The following is a 20,226-nucleotide window of genomic DNA, read 5'->3' on the forward strand; positions in this document are numbered from 1 at the left end:
ATGATAAGAAATGATACCTTAAGGAGCAATAAGGTAAAAACGATAAGAAGATAACTACAAGATATCTAACTTTACTACATTGATTATTTTAATAACATATCCGAAGATAAGCAGGGCATATCTGAAGTTCTACTGCTTTTTCTTCATCATGGGATACATACATAACACAATATGGTCAGATTATATTAGTCACACATTGAGGTACAGAAAATGTGCAGAATTGTACAACTGCTAAATTGTGTGGTATAAATACAATGCTCAGCAACTGATTAAGTTCTGATGGATCAAGACTGTATTTTAAAAATAAACAATAGATACATTCAGCATGTCATACAAAGGTGTAATGCTTGTGTTTCCAAACACATAGAATATTAAGTTTCAAAAGATGAACGGATCTGAGGTCTGTCCATTTTCATCTGTTAAGAAAAAACAAGGAGTGAGGAATTATGGAAAAGCCACGACAGTGATGCTGTTAAAATGCTTGAATTCCACTGAATTCAACAGAAAAATCATTAGTTATTTGTAATGAGAATCTTCTATGGAAATATTTAATTGTGTTTAAGTCAGAAATTAAAATGTATATTTTCTTTATTAACCAGATTGAAGTGAATTAAGAAAGATAATTCTAGTGGAGCCTTGTTGCAGGATGTAATAGCTAATTTTTTTTGTATATTGACTATTTGTAAGAACGACATATGTATCAAAATGTATATTTGTGTATCCTCTCAGTACTCACAAACTGATCCCTCTGAATATACCGGAGATCAATACTAGGTTCAGGAGAGAAATTCTGGGTGTAAGACTGATTTGCAGAGAAATATGGTTTATAGTTTCCAAAACTGTCCTGTGTATGTCTGCCTCCTGGTGAGTATACTGGGTTATCATATCGGTCAGCTGCAAATATAAAAAAAAATCATCAGAGACTTTTTAAAGCATAAAATGAATATCCCATGAGAAAAAGAAAATAGATTACAATGCACTTATTGGACTGAACATCAATATAAAAATAAATACCAGTCAAAATCTTGGCATCAGAACGATTTTTAGCATCATTCGCAGTCTTCAGTGTCTCATGATCCTTCAAAAATCATTCTTATATACTAATTTAGTATCAGTGCTAGAAACTGTTTGCTGCTTAATATGTTTTTGGAACCTGTGCTACTTTTTTAATCAGGATTCTTTGATGAATAAAAAAATTAAAAAGAAGAGCATTTATTTAAAATAGAAATCATTTATAACAATATATGCGACCGTTCAAAAGTTTGGGGTTAGTACATTTTTATTCTTTCTTTTTTTTTTTATTAAAAGTTTTATTCAGCAAGGATGTGTTAAATTGTTAAGTAAAGATTTATACTTATAATAAATGCTGCTCTTTTTAGTTTTTTATTCATCAGAGAATCCTGAAAAAAGTTTCTGAATCAGTTTCCCAAAAATTATTTGGCAGCAGAGCATTGATAATTCTAACAATAAATCAGCATATATTAGAATGATTTCTAACGGATCATGTGGCACTTTATACTGGAGTAATGGCTGATGGAAATTTAGGTTTGCAAAACAGAAATAAGTTATATTTTAAAGGATATTAAAATAGAAACCATTATTTAATATTGTAATAAAAATTTGCAAGATGATATTATATTGTAATAACAATTTGCAAGATGATTCATATAAATGCAGCCTTGATGAGCATAAGAGACTTCTTTAAAAAACATTACTAGTCTTACTGATCCAAAACTTTTAAACAGTAGTGCACATTTGTTGCAGCTTGCTTAGTTTATTCTCAAACTCACAGAGAAACTCCTGAATATGCTTAAATATGTACTACGCATCTTTACTATTGAAATTAACAGCACTTCACTCACAGGCTGTCTGCTCCAATATAGTTTTACATCCTTATCTCTTGGCAAGTTTATATTAGATCACAACAGGTTCATAAAATATGTAATTTAACTTCTTTCTTTTTTCTTCTTCATTTTGGAATAATATACTGCATAATATACGTATTTAATACCAAGTGATTACAAAACTAATTATTAAAAGTATTGTCAATTTTAGAAAATTGTACACAAAAGAAATAATAATTTGGTGAATGGTTCAAATACAGGTTATAATTGTTGAATGATGCAGAAAATGTATGTTTTTGTTTTGTTTTGATATTTGATACCTGTGTATGATGTTTTCTTTTGTGGTGGCCATTCAAAGTCATCCTCTAACCATTCTTTCACGAGCTCTTGCTTAATGTCCTTGTTCCTGTGAGATGGAAATAAAGTTATGGACAGGAAGGTATAAAAACACATTTATGTTAGGGTGTCTCTTTTGTCCGACACAAATACTACATTGACATATAAATGAAAGATTGTTCACAGATTTTTAGGGGGGCTGATTTGAATCACACAGGATAGTAGCCTTCATATATTTCAAGAGTACAGCTAAATAATCAAATAATATTAGAAATTACAAAAAGTGTCAAATTAACAGTAAACAGCTCCAGGCAGCCTGCTTTTCTGGAAACATGGATTTTTACAATTTTACATGATGTTTATCAGGACATTCTGCAGGCCATCTGTCTGTTTACTGATGATACAGATAACAGATAACAACAGATAACAGGTGATGCCACAGTTCAACGATCCAAAGGACGGGAGTAAATTATTCTGCAGGAGAAAACATGCCTTCTGGAATGTCCCAGTCAATGTCCTGACCTCAACATGATTAAATCGCCTTGGCATGACCTCAAGAACACACCACCAGACATCACAAGTACATTGCTGAACTGAACCAGCAGTTTAATAAAGTGCATGAAATTACTTACCTCTTTACTGTCCGTTTGTTTATAATTAGATAAGCTGTCAGGAATGCTACAGTTAATACCGCTATGGCTGCCACTGATCCCAATCCAGCATAAAATCCAATTTTGTGCACCTGTAAACTGCAATCCGCTCCCAAGTACCAGAGGTCATCATTATAGGGACAACTAGAGCAAAAATGCATTGCAAGTCCTTTTAGATTTTCAGAGAAACATCTGCATATTTTTGTGCAACTTTTGAATTGGTTTCATTTAAATCAAGTTTTCAGTACAGATCTTTAACCACCACACCCCCTAAAGAAAGAAGTACCTCTCTTTGTCAGTCAAGTCTAAAAAATAAAAAAAAATTAAAATGTAAACAAATGTACATACTAGCAGGATGGGCCCTGAGAAGAAACTTCACAGGTGCCGCTGTTCTTACAAATCTTTGCATTTTTATGATTTCCATTGCATGGAGTCACACATTCCACTTTGCCACCCAGCAGAACTGCTTCATAATATTTTTGGAAATTTTCAGGAATTCCTTCCAGTGCCTTGATACACACCTCTTTGACTGTGGAAATTAAAAAAATGTAAGTCATAATAGATAAGATAAAATTAATAAATTAAAGAATTCAGACAATTAAAAAATTTCTTGATTCGAATACAAATCTTATGTTTATTTGGCCTTGTGCTTGGGACCATTCGACTGTTGAAACTTCTCCTCTAAGATTTCCCTTTATTTTTCAAAATCCATTATTTCTTCTCTTTTAACACAATGACCTATCATTAAAGATCAAAAGCAGCTCCACAACACCATGCTGTCAACACTGTCATTTGATATACAGCACAGACCAAAAGTTTGGAAACATGACTATTTTTTATGTTTTTGAAATAAGTTTCTTCTGCTCATCAAGCCTGTATTTATTTGATCAAAAATACAGAAAAAACAGTAATATTGTGAAATATTATTACAACTTAAAATAATAGTTTTCTATTTGAATATACTTAAAAATAATAATTGTGTTGGAAACAGTTCTGCTGTCTAATATATTTGATGAATAAAAGGTTAAAAAGAACTGCATTTATTCAAAAGAAAAGAAAAGAAATTACTGACCCCAAATTACTGACCAGTAGTGTATATTGTTATTACAAAATATTTATATTTTAAAAACATAGCTTCTTTTTTTTTTTTTTTTTTTTACTTTTTATTCATCAAAGTATCCTAAAAACGTATCACATGTTCTGAAAAAATATTAAGCAGCAGAACTGTTTACAACTTTGATAATGAATCATCATATTAGAATGATTTCATGTGATAATGATCCTAAAAATTCAGCTTTGCATCACAGAAATAAATGATAATTTAAAGTATAATACATTTAAAAACAATTATTTTAAATTGTAATAATATATCACAATATTACATTTTTTTCGGTATTTTTGATCAAATAAATGCAGGCTTGATGAGCAGAAGAAACTTCTTTCAAAAACATTAAAAATAGTCATGTTTCCAAACTTTTGGTCTGTGCTGTAGATGTGGTGTTTTTAAGGTTTGGCTAGCATAAAATTCTCACTTTACATATTTTGGTCTCACTGCACAACAGCAACACTTTTTTTGCATTTTGTATGTACTCCAAACATGCCTTCTTTTTCGAATCTACAGGGAGTAAAGAAAGGAAACTCCCCCGCTTAAATAAACAAATTTTGTTGCTTTTTGCAGCATGAAATAGACGGACACAGTTTTTGTTTTACTTCAAAGTTAGTAAAGACAATATATCCCAAGAAACTAAAGGCTGTAACTAAAGCAAAAGGTGGTTCAACAAAATACTGACACAAGGGGGGTGATCCTTTTTCCAACTCAGTGGCTTTTTTTTTTTTTTTTTATACATGTTGGTGTTATATCTATCACCTGGATGTTATAAGTTGCATTGAGTAAATACTGCTGGATAAAACAAAAACTCACTATTCTTCTTGCTCATAGCACAGTAAGTTAAAATACAAGTTACTGGAAACTCACCATTGAGATCAGTCTCTGATGCAGTGGCTTTATTTAAAACCAATCCTGAGTCTAGAATAAAAATAAAAAATACAAATAAAATTTACAAACATAGATTAATAATGTATACAGTACCCATTTATATCAAAGGAAAAATGCATATGATGATCTACCTGTTTTGTTTTTTATGCCATCAAGAACAATTGCCACATTCTTGACAATGTTTTCATAAGTATCTGTGGGGTTTTTGTCATTTTCAATGTTAAGAAGGATATCGTGCTCAACTTTCAGACTAGCCGTATCACTTGAAAGAAAGAAAGAAAGAAAGAAAGAAAAAATAAAGTTTAATTATTTGTTTATTTTTTTTAATTGGTGTGTTTGTTTTTTGTGTTTTAAAGCTGTAAATTTAGGTTATCTTGGATTGTGGCTATAATACAAGGTTTTGACTGATTAAAGTAAAAGTATTTGTTACTGTCTATATATTTGGTTAATTACATTTTGTGCTGTTACCTTATAGTTTCCTTCAAAGGCAAGCTTCTTTTTCTTCTTTGACTACGTTGTAATGGTCCACCAGCACTTTGACATGAAAAAAATCACGATTGAATTGAGATTGAATTAAGACTTAATAGTCAGTCATTGTAAGGGAATAAGTAGAATTACAAAATAACTTGTGATATCAAAGTAGATGAATTACCTTAGAATTATGTTCTCCACACGCAAAAAATTGGGTATTTCTTTTTCATAAGAGTTTACCACCTATAATTGAATAAAATATATTTGTAATATTTTAAGCCCAAAAAATTATGACCTCTGCTGTCCAAAATATTGTTTGTGAACGTTTTGAACACTTAAGTCACTTAAAAATATTGCATAGGTAACAACTTATCATACAAAGGGGCATCTGCAAACAAATGATTAAAAGTTAGAGCTTTTTTTCAGAACTAAAATAACTAACTTCACTTAAATTACTGTACTTTTAATATAGAAATAGATTAAACTAGTATTTTTTTTTTGTAAATTTATGCATTTTGTTTTTTAAATTTATGCAGACACATCATCACTCAAAGTTTCTGGGCAATAATATTTAAGTGATCAAGCCATCTAAAACCACAATACTTACTGTTTCATTGAATCTTTTTAAAAAATCTTGATATGCATCTGATGATGGGTTTGTATGGTCATCTGTAAATTTTTCATTTATTTCCATCGTAATATCGACTGTCCTTTCAAGGACATCTGAAACAAAAATAAATTAAATTTTAAAACAAACAAGTATATAACTTAAAAAAATATATATTTTAAGAAAAGTATTAGTGACTACTAATACAAACTAGAAAGGGTATCCGCCTGTCTCATGTAGCCTGGTGGATGTGATTTGTAACTAGGTATCTGTTGCATTTAAAAAACTTGGAATTATGCCATTTTTTAACTACACGTTTATGCATATTTGAAGAAATTGTAATGCACTAAATTCAAATTAATGAGATAGATCTCACTGGAAAAACAACTGCAGTAACGTCTCGGTTGCGTATGCAACCCTTGTTCCCTGAAGGAGGGAACAGAAACTTCACGTCATGTAACGTCACGTCATGTCACGTCACGAGAGACCGATCTACTTCAAGTGTAAATTAAATGAGCCAATGGATATTGGCATGGGATGATTGCACCCAGCTGCCGCTAAAATCACAGTGTGACCATAAAAATACAGCTGGTGCAATGCATACCAGGTTTGTGCTGAGGAGCCGAGCCAGGAACCCGGCCGCTTAGCGGTGGTACAGCAGTCGTGGGGACAGGACGAGATGTCCCAGTTCTAAGACTACTAGGGGTGCATCGATCCGATACTCGGGATCGGGATCGTCTCAGACACTGGCATCTTCTGTGGATCGATATCGGTCAGACAAGACCAATCCAAATCCGATATTGTGCATATACTATTCTCTGTTATTGTTGAGCCCCCCAAGGCACAAAAACATTGTAAAGCATTAAAACGTTTTTGTGCACTATATTTCAAGTGTTCTGAAGCTGTTCCATTGTTCAATGTGAGGTACAGATTAATACTTAAGTCATTAAATTTAAGTTCACCTAAACACTTCTTTCCACTGCGGCTGTCTGTCATCCTCCATTCAGCAATCAAACTGCGTGCTGCATTCGGTTACTACAGTCAAAATGATGAAACTCTCTTCAAGAGCGCACAGTAACTGAGGTTCAAAACTGTTCAAAGAAAAGGCTCAATAAACTAATGACTGATTTAATACACTACGTATCAATAACTCTTCTCTTTGTACTAGTGATATCCGGTTTGATTTAAACGGTTCTTCTTAGTGAACCGGTTGAACCAGTTCATCATATCGGACTGAATCGTTTGAAACATATTGCGTCTCCAGTAAGCATTAATCCACAAATTACTTAAGTTATTCAACTCTTTTAACATGGCTGACACTCCCTTTGAGTCAAAATAAACCAATATCCTGGAGTAATTCATTTACTCAAACAGTACACTGACTGAACTGCTGTGAAGACAGAACTGAAGATGAACACGGGCAGAGCAGCATGTGTGTTTGTACTATCTTTTCTATCTTGATTTGTAGGGCTGCTCAGCCTGCACACTGTGACACTGTGTTGTTTCAAGCTTGTTATTCTGCGCACAGGATGCACAAAATTGCTCAGTGCTGCTCTATATTGGTGCATTAGTATTATAATACTTTTCTGTGCAGTCAAAGATTAGTAATATATTTTCTTATTCTGTCCTAACTATCATGTTGCTGCCTTTATTACTATGCTATACATTTAAAAGAAACGTCTTTTAGATTTCTATATAAATTTATATACTTGTTTTCACAATACAAAGAGCAATGTGTAACATTTTACCAGGTTTTAGACATTCACTTTTATTTGTAAATAAAATATTTCACTAGATTTTATAAAATTATTGTGCACCCTTGATTTGAGTATAGTTTGCTGCTGAACTATCCACTAACCTAAGTTTATAATAGTATTTTTTTCATAGTTTGCGATTATATATTTTTTCAATTTTAATTTTTCATTCAAATGAAGTTGTCTATATGTAGTAGATATAGACAAAAGAGTGACGATCAGGTCAACACAGAGAAGTATAGAAATTCTACATTGAATTTAAAAAAACTGCACTGGAATCGGATTGGAGCGGTATCGGCAGATACTCAGAATTTTCTGTATCGGATAGGTTTTGAAAAAATGGTATCATTGCATCCCTAATCCCTTCAAAAAGCGGCATGGATGCTGCCCCTTCCAGTGACTGTGCGAGCCGACTGCCCCCTACCCACTCAGTGAGATTGGATAACACTGGAAAAACATACCCATACCACTTGGAACTGGAACGTTGCAAAGCCCCATCCTTCCAAACAAGTGTTCAGGCAGTTGTGTGTTCCAAACAACGCGGTTGTTTTTCATGCCCGCGGGTTGAAGTGACCCGAATCCCAATAAAATGATATTTAGCCCCTAAAATGCAAATTTTACCAAGGGAACCCCACCAAAAAAAAATTATTTTATCGCCCGGAACGAAACGCGATTGGGCTAGTTTTGAGAAGTAATTGGGCAGTTTTTTTTTTTGAAAACCTGGCAATCCTGATCTGAATGCACGTGCTGGAGATATGCTACTAATCACAGAAGTGCCTTTACTGTCAAGATGCGCATGAAAATCGCATTCGGTTTTTTTGCACAGCCCTAGTTTACAATCTAAGAAGAATGGTCTCTCAAAGCAAGATCCCAATTTGTCAGCCACCAACATTATTAGAAAAACTAATTTGATAGACAGACCTGGAACAATTTCAGTTACAACAGTACTGCAGTAGCTCCCCGTAAAACCTTTTGGACACAAACAAGCCTTGTTGTCTGATTGTGGAGTTCCACCATTTTCACAATGAATAGGTTTGACAGTTGTGGTTTTGGACGTTGACTGAGTAGAACTTGTTCTTGTTGTTATAACTTCTTTTGTAGTTGTGAAATCAGCTGTCGTTGAGGCTGGCGTAGGTGCACTGTCTTCTGTCACAAGAGTGGTGTCAACTGTAGTTGCAGCAGTATCTGTTGACGTTACAGCAGAAAGCTCTGTTGTACTGTCATCTGGAGTTGTAGATGTTTCTGCTGTATTTGATGAAGTGGTGTCAACTGTAGTTGCAGCAGGATCTGTTGACGTTACAGCAGAAAGCTCTGTTGTACTGTCATCTGGAGTTATAGATGTTTCTGCTGTATTTGATGAAGTGGTGTCAGCTGTAGTTGCAGCAGGATCTGTTGAAGTTAAAGCAGAAAGCTCTGTTGTACTGTCATCTGGAGTTGTAGATGTTTCTGCTGTATTTGATGAATCAGTGGTGTCAACTGTAGTTGCAGCAGGATCTGTTGAAGTTAAAGCAGAAAGCTCTGTTGTACTGTCATCTGGAGTTGTAGATGTTTCTGCTGTATTTGATGAAGTGGTGTCAGCTGTAGTTGCAGCAGGATCTGTTGAAGTTAAAGCAGAAAGCTCTGTTGTACTGTCATCTGGAGTTGTAGATGTTTCTGCTGTATTTGATGAATCAGTGGTGTCAACTGTAGTTGCAGCAGGATCTGTTGAAGTTAAAGCAGAAAGCTCTGTTGTACTGTCATCTGGAGTTGTAGATGTTTCTGCTGTATTTGATGAAGTGGTGTCAGCTGTAGTTGCAGCAGGATCTGTTGAAGTTAAAGCAGAAAGCTCTGTTGTACTGTCATCTGGAGTTGTAGATGTTTCTGCTGTATTTGATGAATCAGTGGTGTCAACTGTAGTTGCGGCAGGATCTGTTGAGGTTAAAGCAGAAAGCTCTGTTGTACTATCATCTGGAGTTGTAGATGTTTCTGCTGTTATTGAGTAAGTGGTGTCAGCTGTAGTTGCAGCAGGATCTGTTGAAGTTAAAGCAGAAAGCTCTGTTGTACTGTCATCTGGAGTTATAGATGTTTCTGCTGTATTTGATGAAGTGGTGTCAACTGTAGTTGCAGCAGGATCTGTTGAAGTTAAAGCAGAAAGCTCTGTTGTACTGTCATCTGGAGTGGTAGATGTTTCTGCTGTATTTGATGAATCAGTGGTGTCAACTGTAGTTGCAGCAGGATCTGTTGAAGTTAAAGCAGAAAGCTCTGTTGTACTGTCATCTGGAGTTGTAGATGTTTCTGCTGTATTTGATGAAGTGGTGTCAGCTGTAGTTGCAGCAGGATCTGTTGAAGTTAAAGCAGAAAGCTCTGTTGTACTGTCATCTGGAGTTGTAGATGTTTCTGCTGTATTTGATGAATCAGTGGCGTCAGCTGTAGTTGCAGCAGGATCTGTTGAAGTTAAAGCAGAAAGCTCTGTTGTACTGTCATCTGGAGTTGTAGATGTTTCTGCTGTATTTGATGAAGTGGTGTCAGCTGTAGTTGCAGCAGTATCTGTTGACGTTAAAGCAGAAAGCTCTGTTGTACTGTCATCTGGAGTTGTAGATGTTTCTGCTGTATTTGATGAAGTGGTGTCAGCTGTAGTTGCAGCAGGATCTGTTGAAGTTAAAGCAGAAAGCTCTGTTGTACTGTCATCTGGAGTTGTAGATGTTTCTGCTGTATTTGATGAATCAGTGGTTTCAACTGTAGTTGCAGCAGGATCTGTTGACGTTAAAGCAGAAAGCTCTGTTGTATTGTCATCTGGAGTTGTAGATGTTTCTGCTGTATTTGATGAATCAGTGGCGTCAACTGTAGTTGCAGCAGGATCTGTTGAAGTTAAAGCAGAAAGCTCTGTTGTACTGTCATCTGGAGTTGTAGATGTTTCTGCTGTATTTGATGAAGTGGTGTCAGCTGTAGTTGCAGCAGGATCTGTTGAAGTTAAAGCAGAAAGCTCTGTTGTACTGTCATCTGGAGTTGTAGATGTTTCTGCTGTATTTGATGAATCAGTGGCGTCAACTGTAGTTGCAGCAGGATCTGTTGAAGTTAAAGCAGAAAGCTCTGTTGTACTGTCATCTGGAGTTGTAGATGTTTCTGCTGTATTTGATGAATCAGTGGTTTCAACTGTAGTTGCAGCAGGATCTGTTGAAGTTAAAGCAGAAAGCTCTGTTGTACTGTCATCTGGAGTTGTAGATGTTTCTGCTGTATTTGATGAATCATTGGTTTCAACTGTAGTTGCAGCAGGATCTGTTGAAGTTACAGCAGAAAGCTCTGTTGTACCGTCATCTGGAGTTGTAGATGTTTCTGCTGTATTTGAAAGTGAATCTGAAGCGAGATCTGCTGTGGAAACAGAAACAGTTCTTGTTATTGGTATAGCACTGAGCCTATTTATGCTCTATCAGTAGAACATCTGTTGAAAATGCCCTGTATTCTTGTTTCAACACAATAAGTTAACAGTATAAGCTTGTATAAGAAAAAATATAAAATAATCAGCACTTTTCATTCTGTAAATATGAATTGTCAATTCAGGGTGCCAAAAAAAAAAAAAAAGAGTAAGGAGCCATTGGCTCCTATAAGAAAATCAGTCAACCACTAGCTATGTGTTTATGTCTCATCTTTTCTTGACTTTATGATAATTTTAATCCATCTTATAGATGACCTGGGAACTAAGATTCATTTAAAATGGGAACTATGTGTCTTTTCCAACTTGAAATTTACAGTCACAAAAAATTTGTTTGTTATCTAAACCAATATCATGGACCATAAACATAACTTGGCCACTGAGTGAAGTTTGGGCTCCTCCTCAATGGATCCTAGACTGTAAATGCTGTCATACACTCTTAAAAATAAAGGTGTTTCACGATGCCATAGAAGAACCTTTTTTTGTCTAAATGGTTTCATAAAGAACCTTAAACATTTTTTGAAACACCTTTAAGTTTCACAAAATATTCTTGGTTGCCAAAGAAGGTTCTTCAGATATATACTGTTTGTCAACCACATTCTACCTAGTCGATGGCATCCTTATCTTCATGTGTCAGTGAGTTAAAGGATTGGCTACATTCTAATTTTCTTAGTCTGAACTAGAGTAAAACAGAAATTTTAATAATTGGTCCCCCAACTTCTTTGCGTACCTAGGTTCTGCCTATCTTCAATGGGTTTAAGTAAAAATATAAAAATTCAATAGCGCATAAATATAGAAAAATGCTCGTTCTTTTTCTAGCTGGCTGATGAGCTTATGGACAAGTAAAGTTAAAGGTTAATGGACAAGTAAAGGTAAATGTAGCCTATTATTATGTTAAAATAAGTAACAGTGTTCTCTCATGGCAATCAAATTGACCCCTGTACACTGTTGACAACTTAACCCACCATGTAACCTACCTACCTATACCACCGAACATGTCTCTAACCTTAACCATATTATACCCAAATAGCAGCAAAAGTGTTATGCATTAACACAAGCTTTTAATCTTTGTACAGCATCTGTTAAAGTCATTTGTAGATTTTCAAGAAGTTTGTGATATGAATTGAAAGTCTAATGACATTTCTAAGCATTTCAATTAAATAATTTTGCCCCCATTTTTCATGAGCTGTCTAAGTCTTAGACTCAAAGATCTAAGACTTTTTCTATGTATACAAAAAGCCTATAAGTTTATAATTTTGTTCATTGTAATTACTAAAATCATTAATAAAATGTTGTTGTTCTGAGGGGATATGATGTCTGAAATTATATGGAAATCTATTTTCTGTATAAACACGCAATCTGTTTATGAAGAAAACGTCATTTCATGCAGTCATTAAGTCAGTTATAAATAAAAATGAAAAGCTTGCAAGACTACAACCCAAGTTGTCCAAAGCACAGGAGCAACAGGAATTTATTATTACATATAAATTTTAATAATATAAGGCTAATAATAATAATAATAATAAAACACCCATATAAATTAAATGTTTTATTATTACATTCTAAATGTACAATATATAATCCTTATCTGATGCAATATGCTAGCTATGCCTCACTGCATGGCCTCATTATTAGATGTGTAAACATAACCATACGCACTGTACATGAACTTGCAAGATTTGATTTTTTTTCTCTGCATACCCAACTTCACACCTTATCAATTTTATGTCAACATCCCAAATTATTACCGTTCAAATGTACACGTGTGGCATTGTGTCCTGCACCAGTACCTGCCACCTGCACCTATTCTAAATGCCTATTTAATCTTTCCAAAGTTTTAAAAAGTAATTTATTGCTTCTGTACTTATTTGCCATTGACATATCGCATAAACTTTTGGTGTATTATTCATAACCCTGATGAAATGGTTCTATATCAAATGCTAGGTTTGTTTGTTCATATCTCTAGTGATAGTGGAAATAAAAGTAGTTCTGGACTTTTACTGATTAATCTTTCAACCTCACAACTGTCCACAAACCTTGACATATTTTTTGGGAGGTCAGAACATTTTTATGAAGACAAAATATTACCTGAGTGGTCAGTTAAAGATTATTCAGGTTAAGACTGTGAGCGTAAATTAAATTTGCATGCGCAAGAGAAGCTTTGTAAAGGTGTAAATTACATTTCAGGCATAAGAAAAAATTATTTGCACCATTTTGCTGTTACTTATAAGCATAAATTTTTTTAACTGCAGCTTAATGCTAAAGCAAAATAAATATGATCTGCATTTTTCTGACTTCAAATTTTCCGCACTTACACTTCTGGAACGTAATTTTCAGTAAAAGACGGTCAAATTAAGCTCTGCAAGCCTGTGAATAGTTATTTGCAAGCGATAACAACAGTTTAAAGAACTGCAAAATGGATTGACTGTATATAACCAATCTGTATGTGTAAAAACCTGTTGCAAATGTCTAAATGACTTGTTGTGCATGTGGGATAAAAATTTCCTGAAATAAACCGATATGTACAGTTCCATCTTTATTTTCTCTGCACTTACAATTTTGGCATGATTCTCTCACTAACTGAGTTTTGCAAGTGTGAGGTTTAAGATATTTTTGATTTTGTCCGAGAGAGCTCAGTCCCTCCATTGAAACTGTGTGCACGGTATACTGTCCATGCCCATGTGACAGCAGAGAGTCAGTTAGAATTGTTTTAAGCATCGAAAATACATTTTGGTCCAAAAATAGCAAAAACTATGACTTTATTCAGCATTGTATTAACACGCTCTTTAAATAACAAAGAAAAAACATTGCGCCAGACTTTAGACCAGGTTTGAGTTGGTCTATGGCGCAGTCTATTTTCAGCTCCTTAAAATAGCAATGCACCAGCAATGCACCTGAACACATCTCTTTTTTAGATCAGCAAACCCATGGGTGCACAAATGGGCGCAAAAGCATTTGCTAATTAAACGACGTGGTGCTGGACAGGAAAATTTAAAGCCATTTATTACAATATTGTTATTGCCGAATAAAATTATCAAAATTAAATGTACCAAAAACCTTAAACTACTTCAGTCTGTGTGCATCGAATTGAATACATAAGTTTCAGAATTTGAGTTGAATTACTGAAATAGGATTCGACATTATTATTTATTGAGAAGCACCTCTATACCTAAATGACTGTTTACTAGGATATTCACCATAACGCACGTTTTGATGTAATTTTGTCTTTATTTATTCATCCATTCATTCATGTTCGCACAGTCTAGACGCAGTTCACTGTTAATTTCAAAGCATCATATTACTGAAAGGTTAAACACTGGATGACAAAGGTGTAACAAATTGATCTGTGTAAACTTTCATGAATGTTCATGTTGTCCACATGGAGCTTTTTTGGCAGCTCAAAGCCAAAGGATGTAGTCTCTGAATCCACCACACCTTCAGTCTAGAGTTAAAAACATTGATTTGTCACCATTGTGACCCTGACTGAGAACATTCGTATACAGACACAATCTCACACACAAACATTTCTTTGTTAGATCATATCTTCAACCTCTGTACACTGCAGTTGAGTGTTCATTAAGCATAAATACTGTTTAGGAAGTTTGATCTAATAGTCCAATTTACACACACTCCTGCTTCAAACAGAAAGTGGATTTGAACTGAGGTCAGCCATAGAAAGTGAGACATTGTTTGTATTGTTCTTTTAGACTGTTTCAATAAACCTTTTTTGGGGGTAGCTGATGTTTTTGTTGCTCTTGTCTAATTGTTACAACTTACTCCCAGCATGTGTTACCACCGACCCCAGCAGTGGGGTAGATTGTAACAAAGCCACTCAGAGTATTGAACAGGTGCCTCTTGTATTAAACAAATATGGGTACTTTGTATAAACGTTTGAGCAGTCTAGCTCAGAAATTCAGTAAGTTACAGATGCTGAAACAAAAAGAGTTACAACCACTAATCTATAATAGAGAACAGTGGTTACAACCATACCTGGCCTCGCCATGTCGTAATACTGTAACTACATGATGACAACAGGTGATGCTCTTCTTGAAGCTCAGATTTATGTGTTTCCATGGCAACACTATCAACACCCACACAGAGAGTGCAGCGGCCATGTAGTAGTAGCAAGTCAAAGATCTCAGAAAATTCCCAGTTAACAAGTTCTAATTATGCATTCTGCAATGACTTAATCACTTTTTACAAGTTGCATATTGCAATAACAATATGGCGTGAAAGCTCCTATAGGCTAGATACAACAGATGGAGCTAAAGCATTAAGGGAATCAGGTTCAAAAATTGACAGGGACTCATGGCAAAATTGCCACCAAAATGTAAGAAAAGAAAAGTCTCAAAAAATTCAAGATAAAGGAGCAAACAATATCAAAACTATTAAGGCTGTTTCGATTTAAAATGAAATGTGAAAATGAATATAGTGTCAATTTGCTGAAATACATTTAGATCTGTGCAGTTGCAGGATATTGATTTTTACTCATTGAGCCTTATAACCAATAACACCGTCAAAGTTTCGGTTGAGCTTAAGAGATCAATAAGCTCAATAAAATCAGATGTGTATCCATTCAGTGCTGAAAATGTTTTAAGTGCACCCACTTACTGACTGAAATCTGCCAGCTCGAGACTTCTCTCATCTTAAACAACCAAGTGTAGATATGATGTTGCTAAATACGAGATTCATTTTGCAGCTTCAGTGATTATAACAGGAGTTTTTGCATAACTTGAGCTAGACTTGACTAACATCATGGTCCGACATGTTTAGGATAATATCCAAAAGTAATAATATTCATTATTCCGAAACATTATTTACATATTCATCCTGCCATAGTATATTTTCATATACAACAATTCATATTTATGCAGATTTTTCTCCCTACCTGAAATGAGAGAAAGACTCAGGATCAGAATGAATGAAGACGTGTAGCTTATCCCAGTCATTTCCCAAAATGATGCCAAAACGATTCCAAACACATGAAAAATAATACACCGGAATCCTGTACTGGTGTAGCTTCTAACACATCTCAGCTTGTTACAGTTGACTGACCCGAGTACATGGTTCAGATATTATAACACATTCTGAAAGCCATAATCATGTATCAAAGTCCACTGTGAGAGAGGTGATGTACAGATCATGGAACACTTATAAAGATAAAGACTAATTTCCTTTAAATCATTTCATATTTCTACTTTATTCAAACCTCATTTTACAACACACTATTATTAAACAAACTGGTGGATATTTCCTCCCCTTTTATTTGATTCAACTGAGCACACCTAAGCAAGACATCATAACGCTGTGAAACACTCATGATTTGGATATAATGGCTGACTGAAGGAACACATCTATTATGTTACATCACAATAAATAACAGTCCTTTTAAATAATAACATATGGTATGCAAGACATGTTACAGTAATGTATTCAATTAAAAAGCAAATGTATGTTTTTAGTGGGTTTTTAGCCAAGAAAAAAAATGCCAGCAAGATTTTTATAAAAATATTGAAATAAGTCAGCTTCTGATACTGTATGCCTACAGTTAATATGAGACTATGGGCTCTAAGTAGTTTCCGCTTGCCATTTGTGGCTTATGACTGAGAATGTGAAACTACTGTAAGTGAGCTTTGTCTGAATTTCTCCATTATAATCCTTTTCGTTTAGTTGATACAATATTTAAAATCTAAGGATATGCCTTCAGTAGAAAAGGTATCAAATGGAAAAAAAAAAACAATTCCCACAAAATGCTCAGAGGATGTTAAAATAATTTTGAAAATATGAAAGATGACTGACAGCACCTAAAATGCTATTGCTCTTGATAGATAGATAGATAGATAGATAGATAGATAGATAGATAGATAGATAGATAGATAGATAGATAGATAGATAGATAGATAGATAGATAGATAGATAGATAGATAGATAGATAGATAGATAGATAGATAGATAGATCTATATTGAAGGCTAAAAATAAAACACCCATATGAATTAATGTTCTATGAATACATTCTAAATGTATGTAATCCTTATCTGATGCGATATCCTAGCTACGCCTCACTGCATGGCCTCATTATCAGATGTGTAAACATAACCATACGCACTGTTCATGAACTTGCCCTTTCTACAACATAAAGAGATTCATAGTTTTTTTCTCTGCATACCCAAGATCCAATTCAAGATAGTTTGGTATTTTCTTATTTCTTACTTCACATCTTATCAATTTCATGTCAACATCCCAAATTATTATAAAAAATAAATTTAGTCTACAGTAACAGTGCCTGTGTCATTTAATTAATTCTATTTCCAAATAATTGTAAAAAGTGACTATTATAACCACTGTTGGCAAATGCATATAATGTTCATTGAGTATTTTTGCCCTCAAAAGTGGAGCAGATAATTACTTTGGGGGTGGGGGGTGGGGGGGGGGGGTTATGGATCAAATTAGAATGACACGATAGTATGACAACATGGAAAATAAATTGTATCATTTTCTGGTTACGTAAAGACAGGAAGATGATGTCTGTTTTATTTGCTGACCATACTAAATTTATGGCCCCAATCAAAGATTTGCTTTTATACCTATACAGTGTACTCTGTACTTTGACCTGATAAAATTCAAGGACACAAAATATCTCCTGAACAATATCCGGCTAGCTGCACAACCACCATCTTAAGCTCAAGACAAACTTTTAAAACATCGACACAAATTTTCATCGGTCTTTAGGCTAAAATAACACACATTAAAAAAAATCATGTTAAATTTATGGTTTTTAAAAAAATGCAGCGATATAAAGTTATTATCAATACATCAATACATGTGGCACAATAGATATCCACACGTTGAATCAGTGTTCATTGCCTGACCATTAAACATTCTTAAGAGACAGTGTAACACAAAAGATCCTATAATATAAATTACTGCTAACAAAAATAAGAATAAACAAACTATTTAAATAAAATAATCGTATGTGATAATGTGCTACACAGGGACTTCTAGGAATGTACTTTTACTGTATTCCATTGAAAATTGGTAATTCATTGTTCTTCTGCAAAATGGCATATTAACCAGTTAACAGTTTTTACTGTAGTATTTTTTTTCTGTAAAATCAATTACAGTTTACAAATATTATATCACAATATCTTGAATGTTTAAAGATGAAAATTTGAACATTTCGACCAAATTATGTTTTTATTCATTTCTGCCTGATGAAGAATTGTCTGAATGTTGCACCATTCAAAAGGACATGTGTGACCTTGTGTCCTGCACCTGTACCTTGCTCCTGAGCACACTATTTCTGTTTATTTTTTATGGCCTGTGTAGACTACACCTAGTTACTTGTTATATGCGACATTTTTATGCAAGTTTATCATGAACCGTGTTCTATTGGGTATGATTGGTGACAATACTAAAGTCCTATTTTATCTCTTCAAAGTTTTTAAAAAGTACTTTATTGCTTCTGTGCTTATTTGCCATTGACATATCGCATAAACTATTGGAGCATTATTCAGAACCCTGATGAAATGGTTCTATATCAAATGCTAGGTTTGTTTGTTCATATCTCCAGTGATCGTGGAAATAAAAGTAGTTCTGGACTCTGGATTGTGAAAATACTTTTACTGATTAATCTTTTAACCACACAGCTGTCCACAAACCTTGACATATTTTTTTGTGAGGTCAGAACATTTTTATGAAGACAAAATATTACCTGAGTGGTCAGTTAAAGATTATTCAGGTTAGTTAAAAAACAGCTCACATTGCCTCCATATTATATTTAATGGTTAGGGGAGTTTGTAACAACACTTATTCCTCCAATCAGCGATAAGCTAGGACTTCTATCATTTCATTAATTACACACATCCTCCCTGATCTTACGAATGGTTGTCAAGGCTGTGAATATGAGTTTATAAAGAATATACTGATTTTGAGATAAGAATGTAAATTCTTTTGACTAAAACGATATTTTATTTAGTACTTATTATTATTTAGTACAGTCTAGCTCAAAAATTTAGTGAGTTACAGATGCTGAAATAAAAAGAGTTACAACCACTAATCTATAATAGAGAACAGTGGTTACAACCATACCAGGTCTCGCCATGTCGTAATACTGTAACTACATGATGACAACAGGTGATGCTCTTCTTGAAGCTCAGATTTATGTGTTTCCATGGCAACACTATCAACACCCACACAGAGAGTGCAGCGGTCATGTAGTAGTAACAAGTCAAAGCTCTCAGAAAATTCCCAGTTTACAAGTTCTAATTATGCATTCTGCAATGACTTTAATGCTTTTTACCAGTTGCAATCTTGTAATAATGACATGGCATGAAAGTACCTATAGGCTAGATAAAACAGATGGAAATTGATTTAGAAATTGATTTAGATCTGCGCAGAGATTGTGTTTTACTCGTTGAGGCTTATAACCAATTACACACGTTTCTGTTAAGCTTATGAATTCAATAAGCTCAATAAAATCAGATGTGTATCCATTTAGTGCTGAAAACGCCAGTTTTGTTGAGTGCACCCACTTAGTGACTGAAATCTGCCAGCTCAAGACTTTATTTTGCATTTTCAGTGATTATAACAGTAGTTTTGGTGTGTGTGGCCAGAATATGACATGCCGTCTCTCCAAAACTTAAACAAAAACACAAAAACAAAGTTTTTATATATTAATCAACATTAATAATCAATATCAAAAGCAGTAATAGACAATAATATTTTTGTCATAATATTGCAGACTTCCTGTTTTTAAATTTATTTGACATTATAGACAACAATTACAATTAATAATGTAATGATAAAAGCCTTCCCATACCAAAGTAAAAAATTTCCCTGGAAATCAATTCCATCCAAAATTAATTGCCTTTTTTGTGTGTTATCTGCCTCAAACTTTATATATAATATTCCCATATCAATCAGTTTGAGGTTCTGCTTGCTTTGACATATATACTTATTATTTCTAAACTGTGTAAAATTAGTTTATGGGTGTTACAATCTACCACATTGTATTTAAAATTATAGGTCAACAACTCACCAAAATCAAGAGAGCTTCCCACCAGGGGGAGCTCTAGAGCAGCTTCCTGAGTGTCATTAAAAAAATACTGTTGCTGAGAAATGTATGAGTGGGTCAGAGTGAGAATAAGTGAGCAAAACTA

The 20,226-nt window shown here is 34.1% G+C and overlaps 1 protein-coding gene across 2 annotated transcripts; it reads right to left on the reverse strand.

The window, feature by feature from the left end:
- LOC113052065 (mucin-3B-like) lies at nt 1–9,609 on the reverse strand. Of its 2 annotated transcripts, none has more exons than XM_026216349.1 (11): nt 8,580–9,609; nt 5,905–6,020; nt 5,479–5,540; nt 5,295–5,360; nt 4,958–5,088; nt 4,806–4,856; nt 3,179–3,353; nt 2,813–2,974; nt 2,165–2,250; nt 737–894; nt 1–416 (listed from the first exon to the last, which is right to left on the reverse strand). In XM_026216349.1, exons 2-11 carry the CDS (start codon nt 5,989–5,991, stop codon nt 372–374), a joined length of 1,023 nt encoding a protein of 340 aa, XP_026072134.1. In that variant the 5' UTR covers nt 5,992–6,020; nt 8,580–9,609; the 3' UTR covers nt 1–371. The 2 variants fall into 2 exon arrangements, with proteins under 2 accessions (XP_026072134.1, XP_026072132.1); XM_026216347.1 differs by having other exon boundaries at nt 3,179–3,359.
- Between the last annotated feature and the right edge of the window lie 10,617 nt (nt 9,610–20,226).

The sequence above is a fragment of the Carassius auratus genome, chromosome 32 (assembly GCF_003368295.1).
Source record: "Carassius auratus strain Wakin chromosome 32, ASM336829v1, whole genome shotgun sequence".
Lineage (NCBI taxonomy): Eukaryota > Metazoa > Chordata > Actinopteri > Cypriniformes > Cyprinidae > Carassius > Carassius auratus.